At 47.2% G+C, this 17,348-nt stretch overlaps 1 protein-coding gene across 1 annotated transcript in view; it reads right to left on the bottom strand.

Moving 5' to 3' along the window:
• Positions 1-457: 457 nt before the first annotated feature.
• The window catches only part of notch2 (notch receptor 2), a 58,462-nt gene continuing 41,571 nt past the window's right edge, over positions 458-17,348 (bottom strand). The window contains exons 21-34 of the mRNA XM_084164624.1: positions 17,023-17,207; positions 16,776-16,908; positions 16,365-16,616; positions 16,147-16,259; positions 15,136-15,671; positions 13,734-14,087; positions 13,487-13,629; positions 12,342-12,546; positions 9,841-9,928; positions 9,572-9,725; positions 9,135-9,454; positions 5,088-5,235; positions 4,323-4,420; positions 458-4,143 (exon numbers count right to left, since the gene is read on the bottom strand). Of these exons, the coding sequence (XP_084020750.1) occupies positions 2,755-4,143; positions 4,323-4,420; positions 5,088-5,235; positions 9,135-9,454; positions 9,572-9,725; positions 9,841-9,928; positions 12,342-12,546; positions 13,487-13,629; positions 13,734-14,087; positions 15,136-15,671; positions 16,147-16,259; positions 16,365-16,616; positions 16,776-16,908; positions 17,023-17,207 (4,118 nt within the window). The 3' untranslated portion in view covers positions 458-2,754. The remainder of the gene's footprint in view (positions 4,144-4,322; positions 4,421-5,087; positions 5,236-9,134; positions 9,455-9,571; positions 9,726-9,840; positions 9,929-12,341; positions 12,547-13,486; positions 13,630-13,733; positions 14,088-15,135; positions 15,672-16,146; positions 16,260-16,364; positions 16,617-16,775; positions 16,909-17,022; positions 17,208-17,348) is intronic.

Here is a 17,348-nt window from a genome sequence, read left to right as displayed (position 1 = left end):
AGGATTTTGCTGCAAACTGTAGTGGCATTGTCTGTGAGTTTTAGATGAATCTGGTCTTTAATTTATGTAAGATATGTCCAGACATCCTTCAAGTATGCTCATACTGGCAAGTAAGGTCACATGAATTTAGGTTTGAGGCAATGATGGACTACATCCTGTGTGTTCCTCCAGGCTCCATTTGTAAGATTGTGGCTTCAATCCCCCCAGAGATCACATACACACAGTTTAAATGTATGCACTCACTATACTGTAAGTCACTTTGAATAAAATTGTCTGCCAAGCAGCATAATATCAATGCTTTGCTTTGATTATTGCTTTATCAGTGAATTTGTTCAGTGTAATACAGAGCACAATTTGTTGTAAAATGCATGGATGTTTTAACCTTTTTGTTTTCATTTCTAAAAACAATTCCTGTGAATAACCATGAAAGAATGGCACATGCACAATAGGCGGATGGATCTGAAAAGTCGGACTTTATTTATGTATATAATATGCACTTGATCATTTGTTTGGTTTTTTTCAATCAGACGGGGTTTGTTCTTTATAAAACAGGCATCTTCTACATTATACAAACATGAGGGGAAACTACTTCATTCATATAACATGTATATAGTTAACAGAAAAATAAAGTACAATAAACATAAACATTTTTTATATACAGCATGTAAAAAATAGCCTTGAATAATGAGGCATTTAAGTGTAAATACCATGCTCCATGAGCTCTGCTGAATTGATCACGTGGATTGTCCAATGAGCTAAAAGGCCTAGACCCAGAGATAGCACATTGGAAGTAATTTGTAGTGGATATTAAGTGCCAGAGATGGGGAATGGGAAATTACTTTTGGGATATTGGTTTGTGGTTTGCTCATAGAGGCACTTAGTAATTTTCACAAAACAATTTACATTATCATAACAGTCTTATAATGATTGACTGCAAATCACCATGTCAGGTGTGTGTGTATTTGGATCTTGCTCTGTCAAAATACATTCATCTAGAATACATTGTAACAATAATCTACTTTGATTAGACAATACGTCCAAATGCAACATTTCCAAACAATACCTTAAACCGTGAACAATGTTGTGGATATACAATGATTTGCAATGAGTTTTTGGCTAACAAGTCAATTTGGTCTTGGAGACATTGATGTTCCATTTAACGGTGCAAAATAGAAACAATCAATGATTATCTGTAGTCACAGAGCGGTCACATAAGGCTGTGGCAAAATAGAAACAATCAATGATTATCTGTAGTCACAGAGCGGTCACATAAGGCTGTGGCAAAATAGAAACAATCAATGATTATCTGTAGTCACAGAGCGGTCACATAAGGCTGTGCTCATATGAGAAACATTATGAAGACAAAAATACTAATTACAAAACAAACATCTTCAGACTTGGCTTATGAATCACAAAACGATTAAAGAAGGTGCACTGATTGTAATCAAGCAAAAAGGTGATTAAATGATTTTGGGGAAAAAGCAACTGCCATATCAAACAAAAAAAGTACAACTTCAGAACCAGTCAAACTGTTGAGAGCAGTGATAATATTGAACAATATTCAGTAAAATAGAATAGTAATAGCTTTAAAAAAGTATAAGCTTTAAAAGTAACAAGTATCAGAGTCAAACCTTGTTCTTTAACAGTGGGGGCAGGACTTACTAAGGTGGTTGACTTGGTGGTGTAAAGCATATTCATCGTATTGCACACACCATAGTGAAACCCCCATGGTGAGAGACCATCTATAGAGAGACACATAGTGCAACATCCAATTATGCCCTTCTCTTTCATTTGGTATTTCATCAGTCACCATATTTTCTTCTGTATCCATAAATGTACGATACATCTTAAACTCTTCAGTAACACAGATTCTCCTGACACAGAACACCACAGCCACAACTTACTAACATCCCTCCCAAGGTGTGGGCGAGTACAGAGGCAACACTGTAACAGAGGCAAGAATGAAAACGAATACAGGATAAATGACATCTATTTACACCACAGTTTCGCTTAGAACCAAACATTGAAGAGATGTATCTGTATGTTTTTAGCTTGTATGTGTGTGTGTACCTTTCTAACCACACGACAACAGCCCCTCAAAATAGCCTCACCACATTTTAATGAGAAACATTCCAAAATACAAATCCTACGTTTTTGCTTAAAGAACACAACTTAACATAAGTGAACGGACCCATCATATAAAAAGTAGAGTTAATTTTCAATGAAACATTAGTATGTCATTGGCAGGTCTACATAAAACAAAGTGAATGAAAAAGATAGCATGTTAAATGAGCAAATATGTCCTTAAAATTTTTCTAAGATAAGGCTTAGCCAAAAGAAACGGCCCAAAAGGGATGACAAGAAGAAGCAGATTAAGCCAAATGAAGAATATCCAATGTCGATTCTGTCTTGGTGCCTTCTTGAACAGTCCATTTTCCTTACAGTACATGATCACTGTTTGGCTCTGGTTCCTTGTTTGTTTTCTGATGATCAGTCATTTCAAACTGGCCAAGGTACTCAAACAGTTTTTGGTTTTAGTTAGCAATACTCAAAAGAGACTATACACTATCTTTAAGTGCAAAATGGAAGAAAAGCATGTAACAATGAAGTGTAAAAGTGATTACTGTAACCAGAGAGAGGATAAGACAAAACAAATGATGAAAGAAATGACTGATAAGAGTTTTTAAGTGTTGTAGTTTAACTACAAAGATCAACAAAACTTTTAAGAGTTGGGCGCTTTAAGAGAGTCCTCATCTATGCAAACACCTGCATGTTGCCACGCTGAGGCTGCTGGGGGTTCTGTTGCGTCTGCTGGGACTGCGGCTGCTCCGGAATATGTGTGTGGCGGGGAGGCGGCAGTGCATGGGGGTTCCCCAGGGGGGTGGGGCTGGTGGTGACATCAGACCAGTCTGAGTTGGAGTGGGGGGAGGAGGAGGACCAGGGGTCAGGGGACTCGGGGGAGGGGGTGAGGTACGGGTGCTTGCTGGGCGGGTGAGCCGGGTGCCCCGGGGTGGTGCCCTCCGAGCCAGCGGTGGCGTAGCTGTGCTGAGAGGGAGGGGTGGGGTACTTATCCACGGGGCTCTGGATAGCCTGATATGGAGGGAGCTGCTGGCGGGACTGGCCGTCCTGCACCATGCCATGGCCGTGGGCCAGGCCGTGAGAGTGGGGGAGGCTGTGGGACAGGCTGTGCTGGAGGCCCACGTCGGGCATCTGGTACATCATGCCCTGGGTGCAGTGCAGGTGAGTAGGGCCCTGCTGAGAGTGGGGCTGGCCCTGGTTTTGCCCCTGTGACTGCACCTGCCCAGGCTGGGGCTGCTTCAGCAGGGCCTGCCCGCCCCCCGGTGCCATCATCTGGAAGGTGACAATGGGAGGCAGCTGCTCGCGGCTCATGGTGACATTCATGGGGGTGAGCAGGCCTTGGCCGTGGTGCTGGGACATGCCAGGATGGCCGTTACCAATCTGCTGGGGGAGGAGGCTGAACATGTGGCCACCGTATCCATGCTTCAGGCCCACCCAGCTCTGCTGTTGGCCCAGCATGTGGCTGACTGGAGGCAGCAGGGGCCTGGAGGAGGGGCTGCTCAGGAGAGGAGGAGAGTTGGCCGTGTTGGGGGCCCTGGCAGCGTCTCCTGTGTACGAGTGTGGAGACTCCAGGGAGTCCACAGGTGACATGGTGACTGAGCTCTCTGACAGCCCTCCTGCAGCTTTAGTGCCATTGCCACTGGCTCCTCCCACAGCTCCCACTGCAGGCCCTTCTCCTCCTGTTGGCTTCTTCCTCCGCTTAGCCTTCATGTCTTTCAGCTCTTTGGCTGTACCCCCGCCAGCACCTCCAACCTTCCCCCCGCCCCGCCTGCTCTTCTTGCCCTGGGGCCCGGGCCGCATGCCCATGTAGCCCGCTCCGTTTCCTCCACAAACCAGGGAGTGTCCCCCTCCCCCGCCCATGTGGTTGGGGCCGTTGTGTGGGCTGTGGACCAGGTTGTACTGATCGAGCAGACGTACAATGTCGTGGTGCATGCGCTCCTGTGCGGTGTCACGGGGCAGCCGGTCCAGGTGGTCTGTGATGTCCCTATTAGAGTAGTGGTCCAGCAGAACCTGGGCCGCCTCAAAACTACCCTCTCTGGCTGCCAGGAACAACGGGGTCTCCTCCTGGAAAAACACAATGGGCAAAACAACCCATGAAGACATGTATATGTACAAAGCTAATAAAACATGATACTAAAGTGATATAATATGGGACATAGCTTGACATAAAGGCTACTTTTGAGGTATGAAAAATTGTGCAAAACAAGATGGTGATGTGAAATGTAAACCGAGGTAGTACAGACCTTGTTGTCCTGCATGTCTCTGTTGGCTCCATTCTTCAGCAGCACCAGGGTGGCCTCCACATTGTTCACAGCAGCTGCCCAGTGCAGAGCAGACTTACCTGAGAGAGACAGAGAAAGATAAAAAATTGGTCTGGAAGAAAACTAAAACATTTACATTTTTTGTTTAATTCCCCTTTGATTGCGCATCTGGCACTTTAATTGCGCATCTAACGAGTGAGGAATGTTCTGTCTAATGTGCTGGTCTAGCGATGGTTCTGTACTGCCGATGCTCATTTCATGGAAAAGTTAGCAAATAACAAATAATAGATACAAATGATATACTTAAGCCAGGTAAGCCTACTTTGCAGTTAACATTTAATTGATAAGGACTTGGGGAAAGTATTTAGGTCAATCCACAAGATGGTTATCACATCAACTGGCTTCACACAGAGTGATAGACAAGCACGAGCATCACACAGACGTGGGCAATATTGCTGGAAATTACTTGGCAGATATTGTGTTAGGTTTGGCTTTTTAAGCCAATAGTGGCTAACCAGGGATGGGATAATGTCAATGTTGATTAGATAGTAGCTGGGAGCTTGCGGTGCCTGATACTTGTGAGATTTGTTAATGAAAGTTTGCGGTGGAGCACGTGAAAAATTGCATGTACTTTCAATTGTTTGGTGAGCTACTCATAGGTGGGCTGCGAGCTACTGGTAGCTAGTGATCGACCTGTTGGAGACACCTGACACTCAATATGCATGTAGAAACAATGCCAGGGCTCACCGTGGTCGTCGACAGCATTGATGTCCGCGTGGCAGTGCACCAGTTCCTCCACTATGCCCTCCACAGCCAGCCTGGCAGCCAGGATTAGAGGTGTGGTGCCATCGTTCATCCTGGCATCCAACTCAGTGGCCCGGTTACGGATCAGGATCTGAGAAGGGAACAGAGTGTTAACTCAATACGGTTTTTCAACCTTTGCTCATGTGAGCACAGTACCAGCACTAGTTTATCAACTGCTCTAATGAGAGTGTCTTTTCAGCCCTCCAATCTCCTGATTCTGCCTCCTCAACCCTCCTCTCCTCCCTTTCTGCATCTTTTGACTCTCTATGTCCCATATCCTCCCGGCCGGCTCGGTCCTCCCCTCCTGCTCCGTGGCTTGACGACTCATTGCGAGCTCACAGAACAGGGCTCCGGGCAGCCGAGCGGAAATGGAGGAAAACTAGACTCCCTGCCGACCTGTCATCTTTTCACTCCCTCCTCTCTACATTTTCTTCCTCTGTTTCTGCTGCTAAAGCCACTTTCTACCACTCTAAATTTCAAGCCTCTGCCTCTAACCCTAGGAAGCTCTTTGCCACCTTCTCCTCCCTGCTGAATCATCCTCCTCCTCCCCCTCCCTCCTCCCTCTCTGTGGATGACTTCGTCAACCATTTTGAAAAGAAGGTTGACGACATCCGATCCTCATTTATTAAGTCAAATGACACCGCTGGTCCTGCTCACACTGCCCTACCCTATGCTTTGACTTCTTTCTCCCCTTTCTCTCCAGATGAAATCTTGCGACTTGTGACGGCCGGCCGCCCAACAACCTGCCCGCTTGACCCTATCCCCTCCTCTCTTCTCCAGACCATTTCCGGAGACCTTCTCCCTTACTTCACCTCACTCATCAACTCATCCTTGACCACTGGCTATGTCCCTTGCGTCTTCAAGAGAGCGAGAGTTGCACCCCTTCTCAAAAAACCTACACTCGATCCCTCCGATGTCAACAACTACAGACCAGTATCCCTTCTTTCTTTTCTCTCCAAAACTCTTGAGCGTGCAGTCTTTAGCCAACTCTCTTGCTATCTCTCTCAGAATGACCTTCTTGATCCAAACCAGTCCGGTTTCAAGACTGGTCATTCAACTGAGACTGCACTTCTCTGTGTCACAGAGGCTCTCCGCACTGCTAACTCTCTCTCCTCTGCTCTCATCCTTCTAGACCTATCTGCTGCCTTTGATACTGTGAACCATCAGATCCTCCTCTCCACCCTCTCCGAGTTGGGCATCTCCGGCGCGGCTCACTCTTGGATTGCGTCCTACCTCACAGGTCGCTCCTACCAGGTGGGGTGGCGAGAATCTGTCTCCGCACCACGTGCTCTCACCACTGGTGTCCCCCAGGGATCAGTTCTAGGCCCTCTCCTATTCTCTCTATACACCAAGTCACTTGGCTCTGTCATATCCTCACATGGTCTCTCCTATCATTGCTACGCAGACGACACACAATTCATCTTCTCCTTTCCCCCTTCTGATAACCAGGTGGCGAATCGCATCTCTGCATGTCTGGCAGACATATCAGTGTGGATGACGGATCACCACCTCAAGCTGAACCTCGGCAAGACGGAGCTGCTCTTCCTCCCGGGGAAGGACTGCCCGCTCCATGATCTCGCCATCACGGTTGACAACTCCGTTGTGTCCTCCTCCCAGAGTGCAAAGAACCTTGGCGTGACCCTGGACAACACCCTGTCATTCTCCGCTAACATCAAAGCGGTGACCCGATCCTGTAGGTTCATGCTAAACAACATTCGCAGAGTACGACCCTACCTTACACAGGAAGCGGCACAGGTCCTAATCCAGGCACTTGTCATCTCCCGTCTGGATTACTGCAACTCGCTGTTGGCTGGGCTCCCTGCCTGTGCCATTAAACCCCTTCAACTCATCCAGAACGCTGCAGCCCGTCTGGTGTTCAACCTTCCCAAGTTCTCTCACGTCACCCCGCTCCTCCGCACACTCCACTGGCTTCCAGTTGAAGCCCGCATCTGCTACAAGACCATGGTGCTTGCCTACGGAGCTGTGAGGGGAACGGCACCTCCGTACCTTCAGGCTCTGATCAGTCCCTACACCCAAACGAGGGCATTGCGTTCATCCACATCTGGCCTGCTGGCCCCCCTACCTCTGCGGAAGCACAGTTCCCGCTCAGCCCAGTCAAAACTGTTCGCTGCTCTGGCACCCCAATGGTGGAACAAGCTCCCTCACGACGCCAGGACAGCAGAGTCACTCACCACCTTCCGGGAGACACTTGAAACCCCACCTCTTTAAGGAATACCTGGGATAGGATAAAAGTAATCCTTCTACCCCCAAAAAAATATATCTCTCTATATATATATATATATACACACAGTGGGGAGAACAAGTATTTGATACACTGCCGATTTTGCAGGTTTTCCTACTTACAAAGCATGTAGAGGTCTGTAATTCTTATCATAGGTACACTTCAACTGTGAGAGACGGAATCTAAAACAAAAATCCAGAAAATCACATTGTGTGATTTTTAAGTAATTAATTTGCATTTTATTGCATGACATAAATATTTGATCTCCTACCAACCAGTAAGAATTCCGGCTCTCACAGACCTGTTCGTTTTTCTTTAAGAAGCCCTCCTGTTCTCCACTCATTACCTGTATTAACTGCACCTGTTTGAACTCGTTACCTGTATAAAAGACACCTGTCCACACACTCAATCAAACAGACTCCAACCTCTCCACAATGGCCAAGACCAGAGAGCTGTGTAAGGACATCAGGGATACAATTGTAGACCTGCACAAGGCTGGGATGGGCTACAGGACAATAGGCAAGCAGCTTGGTGAGAAGGCAACAACTGTTGGCGCAATTATTAGAAAATTGAAGAAGTTCAAGATGACGGTCAATCACCCTCGGTCTGGGGCTCCATGCAAGATCTCACCTCGTGGGGCATCAATGATCATGAGGAAGGTGAGGGATCAGCCCAGAACTACACGGCAGGACCTGGTCAATGACCTGAAGAGAGCTGGGACCACAGTCTCAAAGAAAACCATTAGTAACACACTATGCCGTCATGGATTAAAATCCTGCAGCGCACGCAAGGTCCCCCTGCTCAAGCCAGCGCATGTCCAGGCCCGTCTGAAGTTTACCAATGACCATCTGGATGATCCAGAGGAGGAATGGGAGAAGGTCATGTGGTCTGATGAGACAAAAATAGAGCTTTTTGGTCTAAACACCATCCCAACCGTGAAGCATGGAGGTGGAAACATCATTCTTTGGGGATGCTTTTCTGCAAAGGGGACAGGACGACTGCACCGTATTGAGGGGAGGATGGATGGGGCCATGTATCGCGAGATCTTGGCCAACAACCTCCTTCCCTCAGTAAGAGCATTGAAGATGGGTCGTGGCTGGGTCTTCCAGCATGACAACGACCCGAAACACACAGCCAGGGCAACTAAGGAGTGGCTTCGTAAGAAGCATCTCAAGGTCCTGGAGTGGCCTAGCCAGTCTCCAGACCTGAACTCAATAGAAAATCTTTGGAGGGAGCTGAAAGTCCGTATTGGCCAGCGACAGCCCCGAAACCTGAAGGATCTGGAGAAGGTCTGTATGGAGGAGTGGGCCAAAATCCCTGCTGCAGTGTGTGCAAACCTGGTCAAGACCTACAGGAAACGTATGATCTCTGTAATTGCAAACAAAGGTTTCTGTACCAAATATTAAGTTCTGCTTTTCTGATGTATCAAATATTTATGTCATGCAATAAAATGCAAATGAATTACTTAAAAACCATACAATGTGATTTTCTGGATTTTTGTTTTAGATTCCGTCTCTCACAGTTGAAGTGTACCTAGGATAAAAATTACAGACCTCTACATGCTTTGTAAGTAGGAAAACCTGCAAAATCGGCAGTGTATCAAATACTTGTTCTCCCCACTGTATGTATATATATATATATAGTAAAGTGGTTGTCCCACAGGCTATCATAAGGTGAATGCACCAATTTGTAAGTCGCTCTGGATAAGAGCGTCTGCTAAATGACGAAAATGTAAATGAATATGTTACCTGGAACACTCCCTGGGCATCGGCCGCCACAGCAGCGTGGAGAGGGGTGCGACCCATGTTGTCGTGAGCATTGGCATCTGCCCCGGCGTCCAGCAGCCTTTTGGCGGCATCGGCCCGGGCGTAGCGAGCCGCCAGGTGGAGTGCCGTCTCCCCGGTGCGATCCGTTTGGGCCATGAGTGTTGCACCCTGGGTGATGAGGTCTGAGATGACGTTGGGTCCTGGCTCATCTCCCCCGCTCTCCTCTTCCTCTTCCGCCTGTAGGCCGCAATCAGACGCCCCTCCGTTTCGTAGAGAAGCCAGCATCAAGGGGGTGAAGCCATCTGGATGAGAATTTTGCAATTTGGTCAGAGCAAAAAAATATACAGTTACACCAAGGGCAATCCGTCAGGTATCCTTATACTTGATTGACAACAATCCTAATCAATCTTAAAATCTACCTGGTCCTTTGACATTGACATCCAGGCAGTCCGCTTCCAGATCAGCCTGTGGTGGAGTGAGAGAGATGTCAGCAGCCTTGTGGTGTTGTAAGGTCCACTCCCGTCTGTCCACTCCTCCATCCACACCCAGAGGCAGTAGGGGCTTGTCCTCAGTCTGGGGGAGAGGAGATATTTAGATACTCACTCAATGCATCATGCTGGTATGCAACTGGTGAGCCTTCTGACCCAAAATGGCTGCCAAGAATGGCTCTCTTCTTTCTCATTCTCACCCTTGGTTTCTTGGGCGGAGCCTCCTCTTCCATCCATCTCTGGCTCTGGCCTCCGTCCATCATCCCTCCATCCTGGGTCTTGAAGTTCCTGCAGGGAAGAGAGGAAGAAGAGGAAAGGGTGTGGAGAATGAGGCTCTACATTATGGTACATTGGTCAAACATTTGTCTCAGTTCAGAGTATGGTACACTATAGAGGTACACTATTTTGTCTTTATTCCCGGTATAGTGCAGTAATTAAAAAAAGTAAATATATAAGTGCAACATGTAAAGTGCTCGTCCCATGTTTCATGAGCTGAAATAAAAGTTATTGACCACAAACACAATTGCATTTTATCGATGGCAATTTGAATGCACAGAGATACCGTGATGAGATCCTGAGGCCCATTGTCATGCCATTCATCCGCCACAATCACCTTATGTTTCAGCATGATAATGCACAGCCCCATGTATCTGTACACAATTCCTGGAAGTTGAAAACGTCCCAGTTCTTCCATGGCCTGCATACTCACCAGACATGTCACTCATTGTGCATGTTTGGGATGCTCTGGATTGACGTGTACGACAGTGTGTTTCAGTTCCCGCAAATATCCAGCAACTTAGCACAACCATTGAGGAGGCCACAGGCCACAATCAACAGCCTGATCAACTATGCGAAAGAGATGTGTCGCGCTACATGAGGCAAATGGTGGTCAAACCAGATACTGACTAGTTTTCTGATCCACACCCCTACTTTTTTTTCCCCCAGGTATCTGTGACCAACAGATGCATATCTGTATTCCAAGTCATGTGAAATCCATAGAAATCCTAATTTATTTATTTCAATTGACTGATTTCCTTATATGAACTGTAACTCAGTAAAATATTTGAAATTGTTGCATGTTGCGTTTATATTTTTGTTCAATATATACACTACCGGTCAAAAGTTTACTCATTCAAGGGTTTTTATTTATTTTTACTATTTTCTACATTGTAGAATAATAGTGAAGAAATCAAAACTATGAAATAACACATATGGAATCATGTAGTAACCAAAAAAGTGTTAAACAAATGAAAATATATTTTATATTTGAGATTCTTCAAATAGCCACCCTTTGCCTTGATGACAGCTTTGCACACTCTTGGCATTCTCTCAACCAGCTTCATGTGGTAGTCACCTGGAATGCATTTAAATTAACAGGTGTGTCTTGTTAATTTGATTTCCTTCTTAATGCGTTTGAGCCAATCAGTTGTGTTGTGACAAGGTAGGGGGGGGGTATACAGAAGATAGCCCTATTTCGTAAAAGACCAAGTCCATATTATGGCAAGAACAGCTCAAATAAGCAAAGAGAAATGACAGTCTATCATTACTTTAAGACATGGTCAGTCAATACGGAAAATTTAAAGAACTTTGAACGTTTCTTCAAGTGCAGTCGCAAAAACCATCAAGCGCAATGATGAAACTTGCTCTCATGAGGACCAGCCTCAGAAATTGCAACCCAAATAAATGATTCACAGAGTTCAAGTAACATACAAATCTCAACATCAACTGTTCAGAGGAGACTGTGTGAATCAAGCCTTCATGGTCAAATTGCTGCAAAGAAACCACTACTAAAGGACACCAATAAGAAGAAGAGACTTGCTTGGGCCAAGAAACACAAGCAATGGACATTAGACCGGTGGAAATGTGTCCTTTGGTCTGGAGTCCAAATTTGAGATTTTTGGTTCCAATTTGAGATTTTTGTGGGTGAATGGATGATCTCCACATGTGTATTTCCCACCGTAAAGCATAGAGGAGGTGGTGTTTTGGTGTGGGGGTGCTTTGCTGGTGACAATGTCTGTGATTTATTTAGTATTCAAGGCACACTTAACCAGCATGGCTACCACAGCATTCTGCAGCGATACGCCATCCCATCTGGTTTGGGCTTAGTGGGACTATCATTTGTTTTTCAACAGGAAAATGACCCAACACACCTCCAGGCTGTATAAGTGCTATTTGACCAAGAAGGAGAGTGATGGAGTGCGCCACAACCCCCTGACCTTAATCAAATTGAGATGGTTTGGGATGAGTCTGACCGCAGAGTGAAGGAAAAGTAGCCAACAAGTGCTCAGCATTTGTGGGAACTCCTTCAAGACTGTTGGAAAAGCATTCCAGGTGAAGCTGGTTGAGAGAATGCCAAGAGTGTGAAAAGCTGTCATCAAGGCAAAGGGTGGCTATTTGAAGAATCTCAAATATAAAATATATTTTCATTTGTTTAACACTTTTTTGGTTACTGCATGATTCCATATGTGTTATTTCATAGTTTTGATGTCTTCACTATTATTCTATAATGTAGAAAAACCCTTGAATGAGTAGGTGTTCTAAAACTTTTGACCGGTAGTGTGTGTGTGTGTGTGTGTGTGTGTGTGTGTGTATATGTGTATGTGTATATATTAGACCGTATGCAGGCCCTGGTCAAAAGCAGTGCACTATACAGGGAATAGGGTGCCATTTCGGACGCAACCTCTGTCTTTTCTCCACTCACTTCATGCCGAAGTCGTCCTGGCCCAGGGGCTCTCTCCTCTTGTCGTCTTTCTTGGCCAGGAAGCCATCGGGGAGCCAGAGGATGCCGTGTTTGCGTTTCCTCTTGGCGGCCAGCACGCCCAGCACCAGGATGAGCAGGATGATGACGGCTGCTCCCATAGCCAGGTACAGCATGAAGGGGGGCTTCTGGGGGTCCATAGGGTCACCTGGAGGAGGAGACATGGAACTCTTAACTAGGTGATGCAATCTGAAATGGGCTCTGCATTCAGAGCATGAGTAATGGAGCAAAGTGTCCATTTTTAGCAAAGAACATAATAAGTGGGTTTAATCAGGTGTGCTTATGTAACATTACCATTAGGGTGGTTTACATTTACATTTACGTCATTTAGCAGACGCTCTTATCCAGAGCGACTTACAAATTGGTGCATTCACCTTATAGCCAGTGGGATAACCACTTTACAATTATTCATTTTTTATTTTATTTTATTTATTTATTTTTTTTGGGGGGGGGGGGGGGGTAGAAGGATTACTTTATCCTATCCCAGGTGTTCCTTAAAGAGGTGGGGTTTCAAATGTCTCCGGAAGGTGGTGAGTGACTCCGCTGTCCTGGCGTCGTGAGGGAGCTTGTTCCACCATTGGGGTCCCAGAGCAGCGAACAGTTTTGACTGGGCTGAGCGGGAACTGTGCTTCAGCAGAGGTAGGGGAGCCAGCAGGCCAGAGGTGGATGAACGCAATGCCCTCGTTTGGGTGTAGGGACTGATCAGAGCCTGAAGGTACGGAGGTGCCGTTCCCCTCACAGCTCCGTAGGCAAGCACCATGGTCTTGTAGCAGATGCGAGCTTCAACTGGAAGCCAGTGTAGTGTGCGGAGGAGCGGGGTGACGTGAGAGAACTTGGGAAGGTTGAACACCAGACGGGCTGCGGCATTCTAGATGAGTTGTAGGGGTTTAATGGCACAGGCAGGGAGCCCAGCCAACAGCGAGTTGCAGTAATCCAGACGGGAGATGCCTGGATTAGGACCTGTGCCGCTTCCTGTGTAAGGCAGGGTCGTACTCTCCGAATGTTGTAGGGCATGAACCTACAGGATCGGGTCACCGCCTTGATGTGGTGTTTGTGAAATCACAATAGGAAAAAGGAGAGGGACTTACTGTCGACAGAGACCACAGGGTAGGGCAGCGCAGACTTTAGGTACTCTGCAGCGATGAAGGATGCAACCAGCTCTGTGCTGGAGAAACAGTCCATGGAGATCTCAGCACACTTTCGGTTATCAATCTCCAGGTACACCTTAGACCTGCAACAAACACAACTTCGGTTAGGCTTACTTCACAACATGGAGGACTATTCACACTTCATCTTATCTAGCAGTTAAAGAGAGAGAGAAAGACATCTCCTTACCCGAGAACCTCCTTGTCCATCTCCCGTTTGCCTCTACGTTTCATTGTAGCAGACTGTCCTTCATTGTCGTTGTCGTGCTCCAGAGTATAGTAAGGATACACCATAGGTTTCTGCTGGGCGTCCATTTTGACACGGAGGTTGGTGTGCAGCAGGGTTCCCAGGGAGCGCAGGAAGCCTCTCAAGTCTCCCAGCAGCTCCTCAGGCTGCAGTAACACTATGATCACCAGTGTGCCATCAGCCACCTTAGCAGGGGTGTCCTCAGAGCAGTCCAGGCCGTCCCAGCCACATGCCTCTGTGTTACAGCTCTTGTCACAGATCTTGTTTGCATAGTGGTCCGCACAGTACTTATCATACCTGTAGATATGAAAGGGCAGAGGGAGGGGGTTAGGGAATTCAGAAGACTCTAGGACTTCCTGTGTGTTAAAAAGCTTTAAAATCTGAATTTATTGTATACATTTTCTCGTAATAATCGTAATATTCTCTTAATAAGGATATACACTCAGTGGGCCGTTTATTAGCTACACCACCCCATTCACGAAAATGCTTCGCTCCTACAGACAGGGAGTCACGTGGCCGTGGCTTGCTATATAAAGCAGGCAGACAGGTATCAAGGCATTCAGTTACTGTTCGATTGAAAGTTAGATTGGGCAAAACGGGTGACCTAAGCGACTGAGTGTGGTATCGGTGCCAGGCGTGCCAGTTCCAGAATCAGAAACGACCGGCCTCCTGGGCTTTACACGCACAACAGTGTCTAGGGTTTACCGAGAATGGTGCGACAAACAAAAAACATCTAGTCAGCGGCAGTCCTGTGGGCAAAAACAGCTTGTTGATGAGAGGTCGAAGGAGAATGGCAAGAATCGTGCAAGCTAACAGGCGGGCCACAAACAGGCAAATAACAGCGCAGTACAACAGTGGTGTGCAGAACGGCATCTCGGAACGCACAACTCGTCGGTCCTTGTCACGGATGGGCTATTGCAGCAGACGACCACACCGGGTTCCACTCCTATCAGCTAAAAACAAGAAGCTGCTCCAGTGGGCACGCGATCAACAACACTGGAAATTGAGGAGTGGAAAAACACAGCCTGGACTGATGAATCCTGGTTGCTGTTGTGTCATGCTGATGGCAGAGTCAGGATTTGGCGTAAGCAGTCCATGGCCCTATCCTGCCTGGTGTCAACAGTACAGGGTGGTGCGGTGGTGTAATGGTGTGTGGAATGTTATCCTGGCACATGTTACGTCCCTTGATACCAATTGGGCAACGTTTCCATGCCCTGAAGAATTCAAGCTGTTCTGGAGGCAAAGGGGGGTTCGACCCGGTACTAGATTGGTGTACCTAATAAACTGGCCACTGAGTGTACATGTGTATTGATGTGTTTATGTTGTTACTAACTCTTGTACATACTTGCAGTATGACTTTGTGCTCTCTTGACACTCAAAGCTGTCGAAGAGGCAGCCGGAGTTGTCACACTCCGGGTCACAGCGGCCGTTGCGGAACAGCTCCCAGCAGGGCACGGGGGCGGTGCAGTTGACCCATGGCCGGTGCCAATGTAGAGAACAGTCCCCGCCGTCCCACTGGCACTCATGGTTGTTGCACTGCGGGTCACACTTCGTATCCCCGGACCGCTGCTCACACTCTACATAAGGGCAGGAGGGGGTGCGGGGGGACTGGTCGAAAATGACATTCTCACAGTGCCTGCCGGAGAAGTGGGCTGGGCAGTGACAGCTGTACTGGTGTGGGTCCTTCATACAGGTGCCTCCATTCAGACAGGGCCGGTTCTGGCAGCTGTGGGCGGTCTCGCAGCGTGACCCACTGAAGCCTGGCTGGCAACGGCAGTGCAGATGATCACCCTGAGAATCCTGGCAGTGCCCGCCGTTCTGGCAACGCAGCTGGGCACAGTTGTAGCCCTCTACCTCTCCACAGTTGAAGCCAGTGAAACTCTGAACAAGGAGACGAGAGAGAGTAGGCATCAGACATGTGAACTGACTGGTTAGGCAGATACCTGTGGACTCGGTTTTACATTCATAACCTACATTCCTGCAGTTGACTAGTCAGAAAACCTGTGAGAATGTACTAAGTTTGGTCTCTTCCTAGAACACTGCTGTTCTCAGTCATACCTGAACTATGTTGTCTCACCCTCTGAAGCAAAGGTAAGAATAAGGAGGAGGAGAATGGTTAGTAGTTAGGGAAACAAGCCAGTAGGGAAAGAATAGACACTCAGCCACTCACTCCACAGCTACATTAGAGGTGAATACAATGTTATACAGCACAATGCAGTTTCAATGCGGTTGTAAATCCATTCAAAAGAAAGAGATAAAGATCAGCAAACTGGTACATGGAGTACATAGAAACACAGCAGTCTGGCAATTGGAAAACAAACATTGTAAAAGGGTACAGTAACATTATATGACTTACTGGTTGACAGGTGCATGTGTATCCATGCACTGAGCTCATGTTCATGGAGCAGGTACCACTGTTATGGCACGGCTTAGACTGGCACAGATCCACCATGGACTCACAGAGTCGTCCTAAAAAAGAGAGAGATGTCATGTTACACAGCATGAGTGCGGGGTATGCTAGGTAACAGGTGTTGATGTGTCTTAAAACATATACAGAGGGGTGTAGTTCTATACCTGTGTAGCCCAGGCGACAGCGGCACTGGTAGTCGTTGGCCAGCTGCACACAGTCCAGGCTACCAGGAGAGTGACAGGGTCCAGAGAGACACTCATTGACGTCCCCCTCACAGTGCTCCCCAGCGAAGCCAGGGGGGCAGGAGCAGGTGTAGCGGCCCACCCCATCCACACACTGGCCCCCGTTCAGACAGCGAGGCCCCCTGGAGCCAGGCTTGGGAGCACAGTCGTCCACGTTCACCTCACACTGAACACCTACAGAGGGGGAGAGGAGAGAGAGGAAAGACCATCGGTTGAGAGGTCAGGTTAGACCATCGGTTGTAGTTGTACATTATGTAAAACCAATGGGCAAGGAAAAAAAAGAGAGAGAAAGAGATTGATAAAACAAGAGAGAATCTTCCGGTATCTGCTTACCATGTGTGCCAGGTGGGCAGGCGCAGGAGAAGCGGTTGATGAGGTTGATGCAGGTTCCTCCATGACGACAAGGGTTAGAGTGACACTCATCCACGTCATACTCACAGTTCACCCCCTGGTAGCCAGCCTTGCACTGGAACAGAGACACATTGTTAGATGTTCACACAGACACACATAGATGCACACACACACACACACACACACACACACACACACACACACACACACACACACACACACAACTTACCATACACTCATATGTGCCCTGGTAGTCCATGCAGGTGGCTCCGTTGCGGCAGGGGTTGGACTGGCACTCGTCCACAGTCTTGTCACAGTAGCTGCCAGTGTAGCCAGGCTGGCACTGACACTTGTGGGCATTACCAACATTCACACAGCGACCCATGTACTTACACACCATCTCCACTGGAATACCTGACAGAGACACACACAACATATTAGCCATAATCAGCATGGTTTACATACCTTTACATCATCTTTATATTTCATCCATCTGTCTTTGTAAACATGTAATTTGATTAAAGGGATAGTTTGGGATTTTGGCAATGAGGCCCT

Source organism: Coregonus lavaretus (genome assembly GCF_964263955.1).
Source record: "Coregonus lavaretus genome assembly, chromosome: 6".
Taxonomy (NCBI): Eukaryota; Metazoa; Chordata; class Actinopteri; order Salmoniformes; family Salmonidae; genus Coregonus; species Coregonus lavaretus.
Note: the sequence above shows the minus strand (reverse complement) of the source record. Positions and strands in the feature narration are given on the sequence as shown.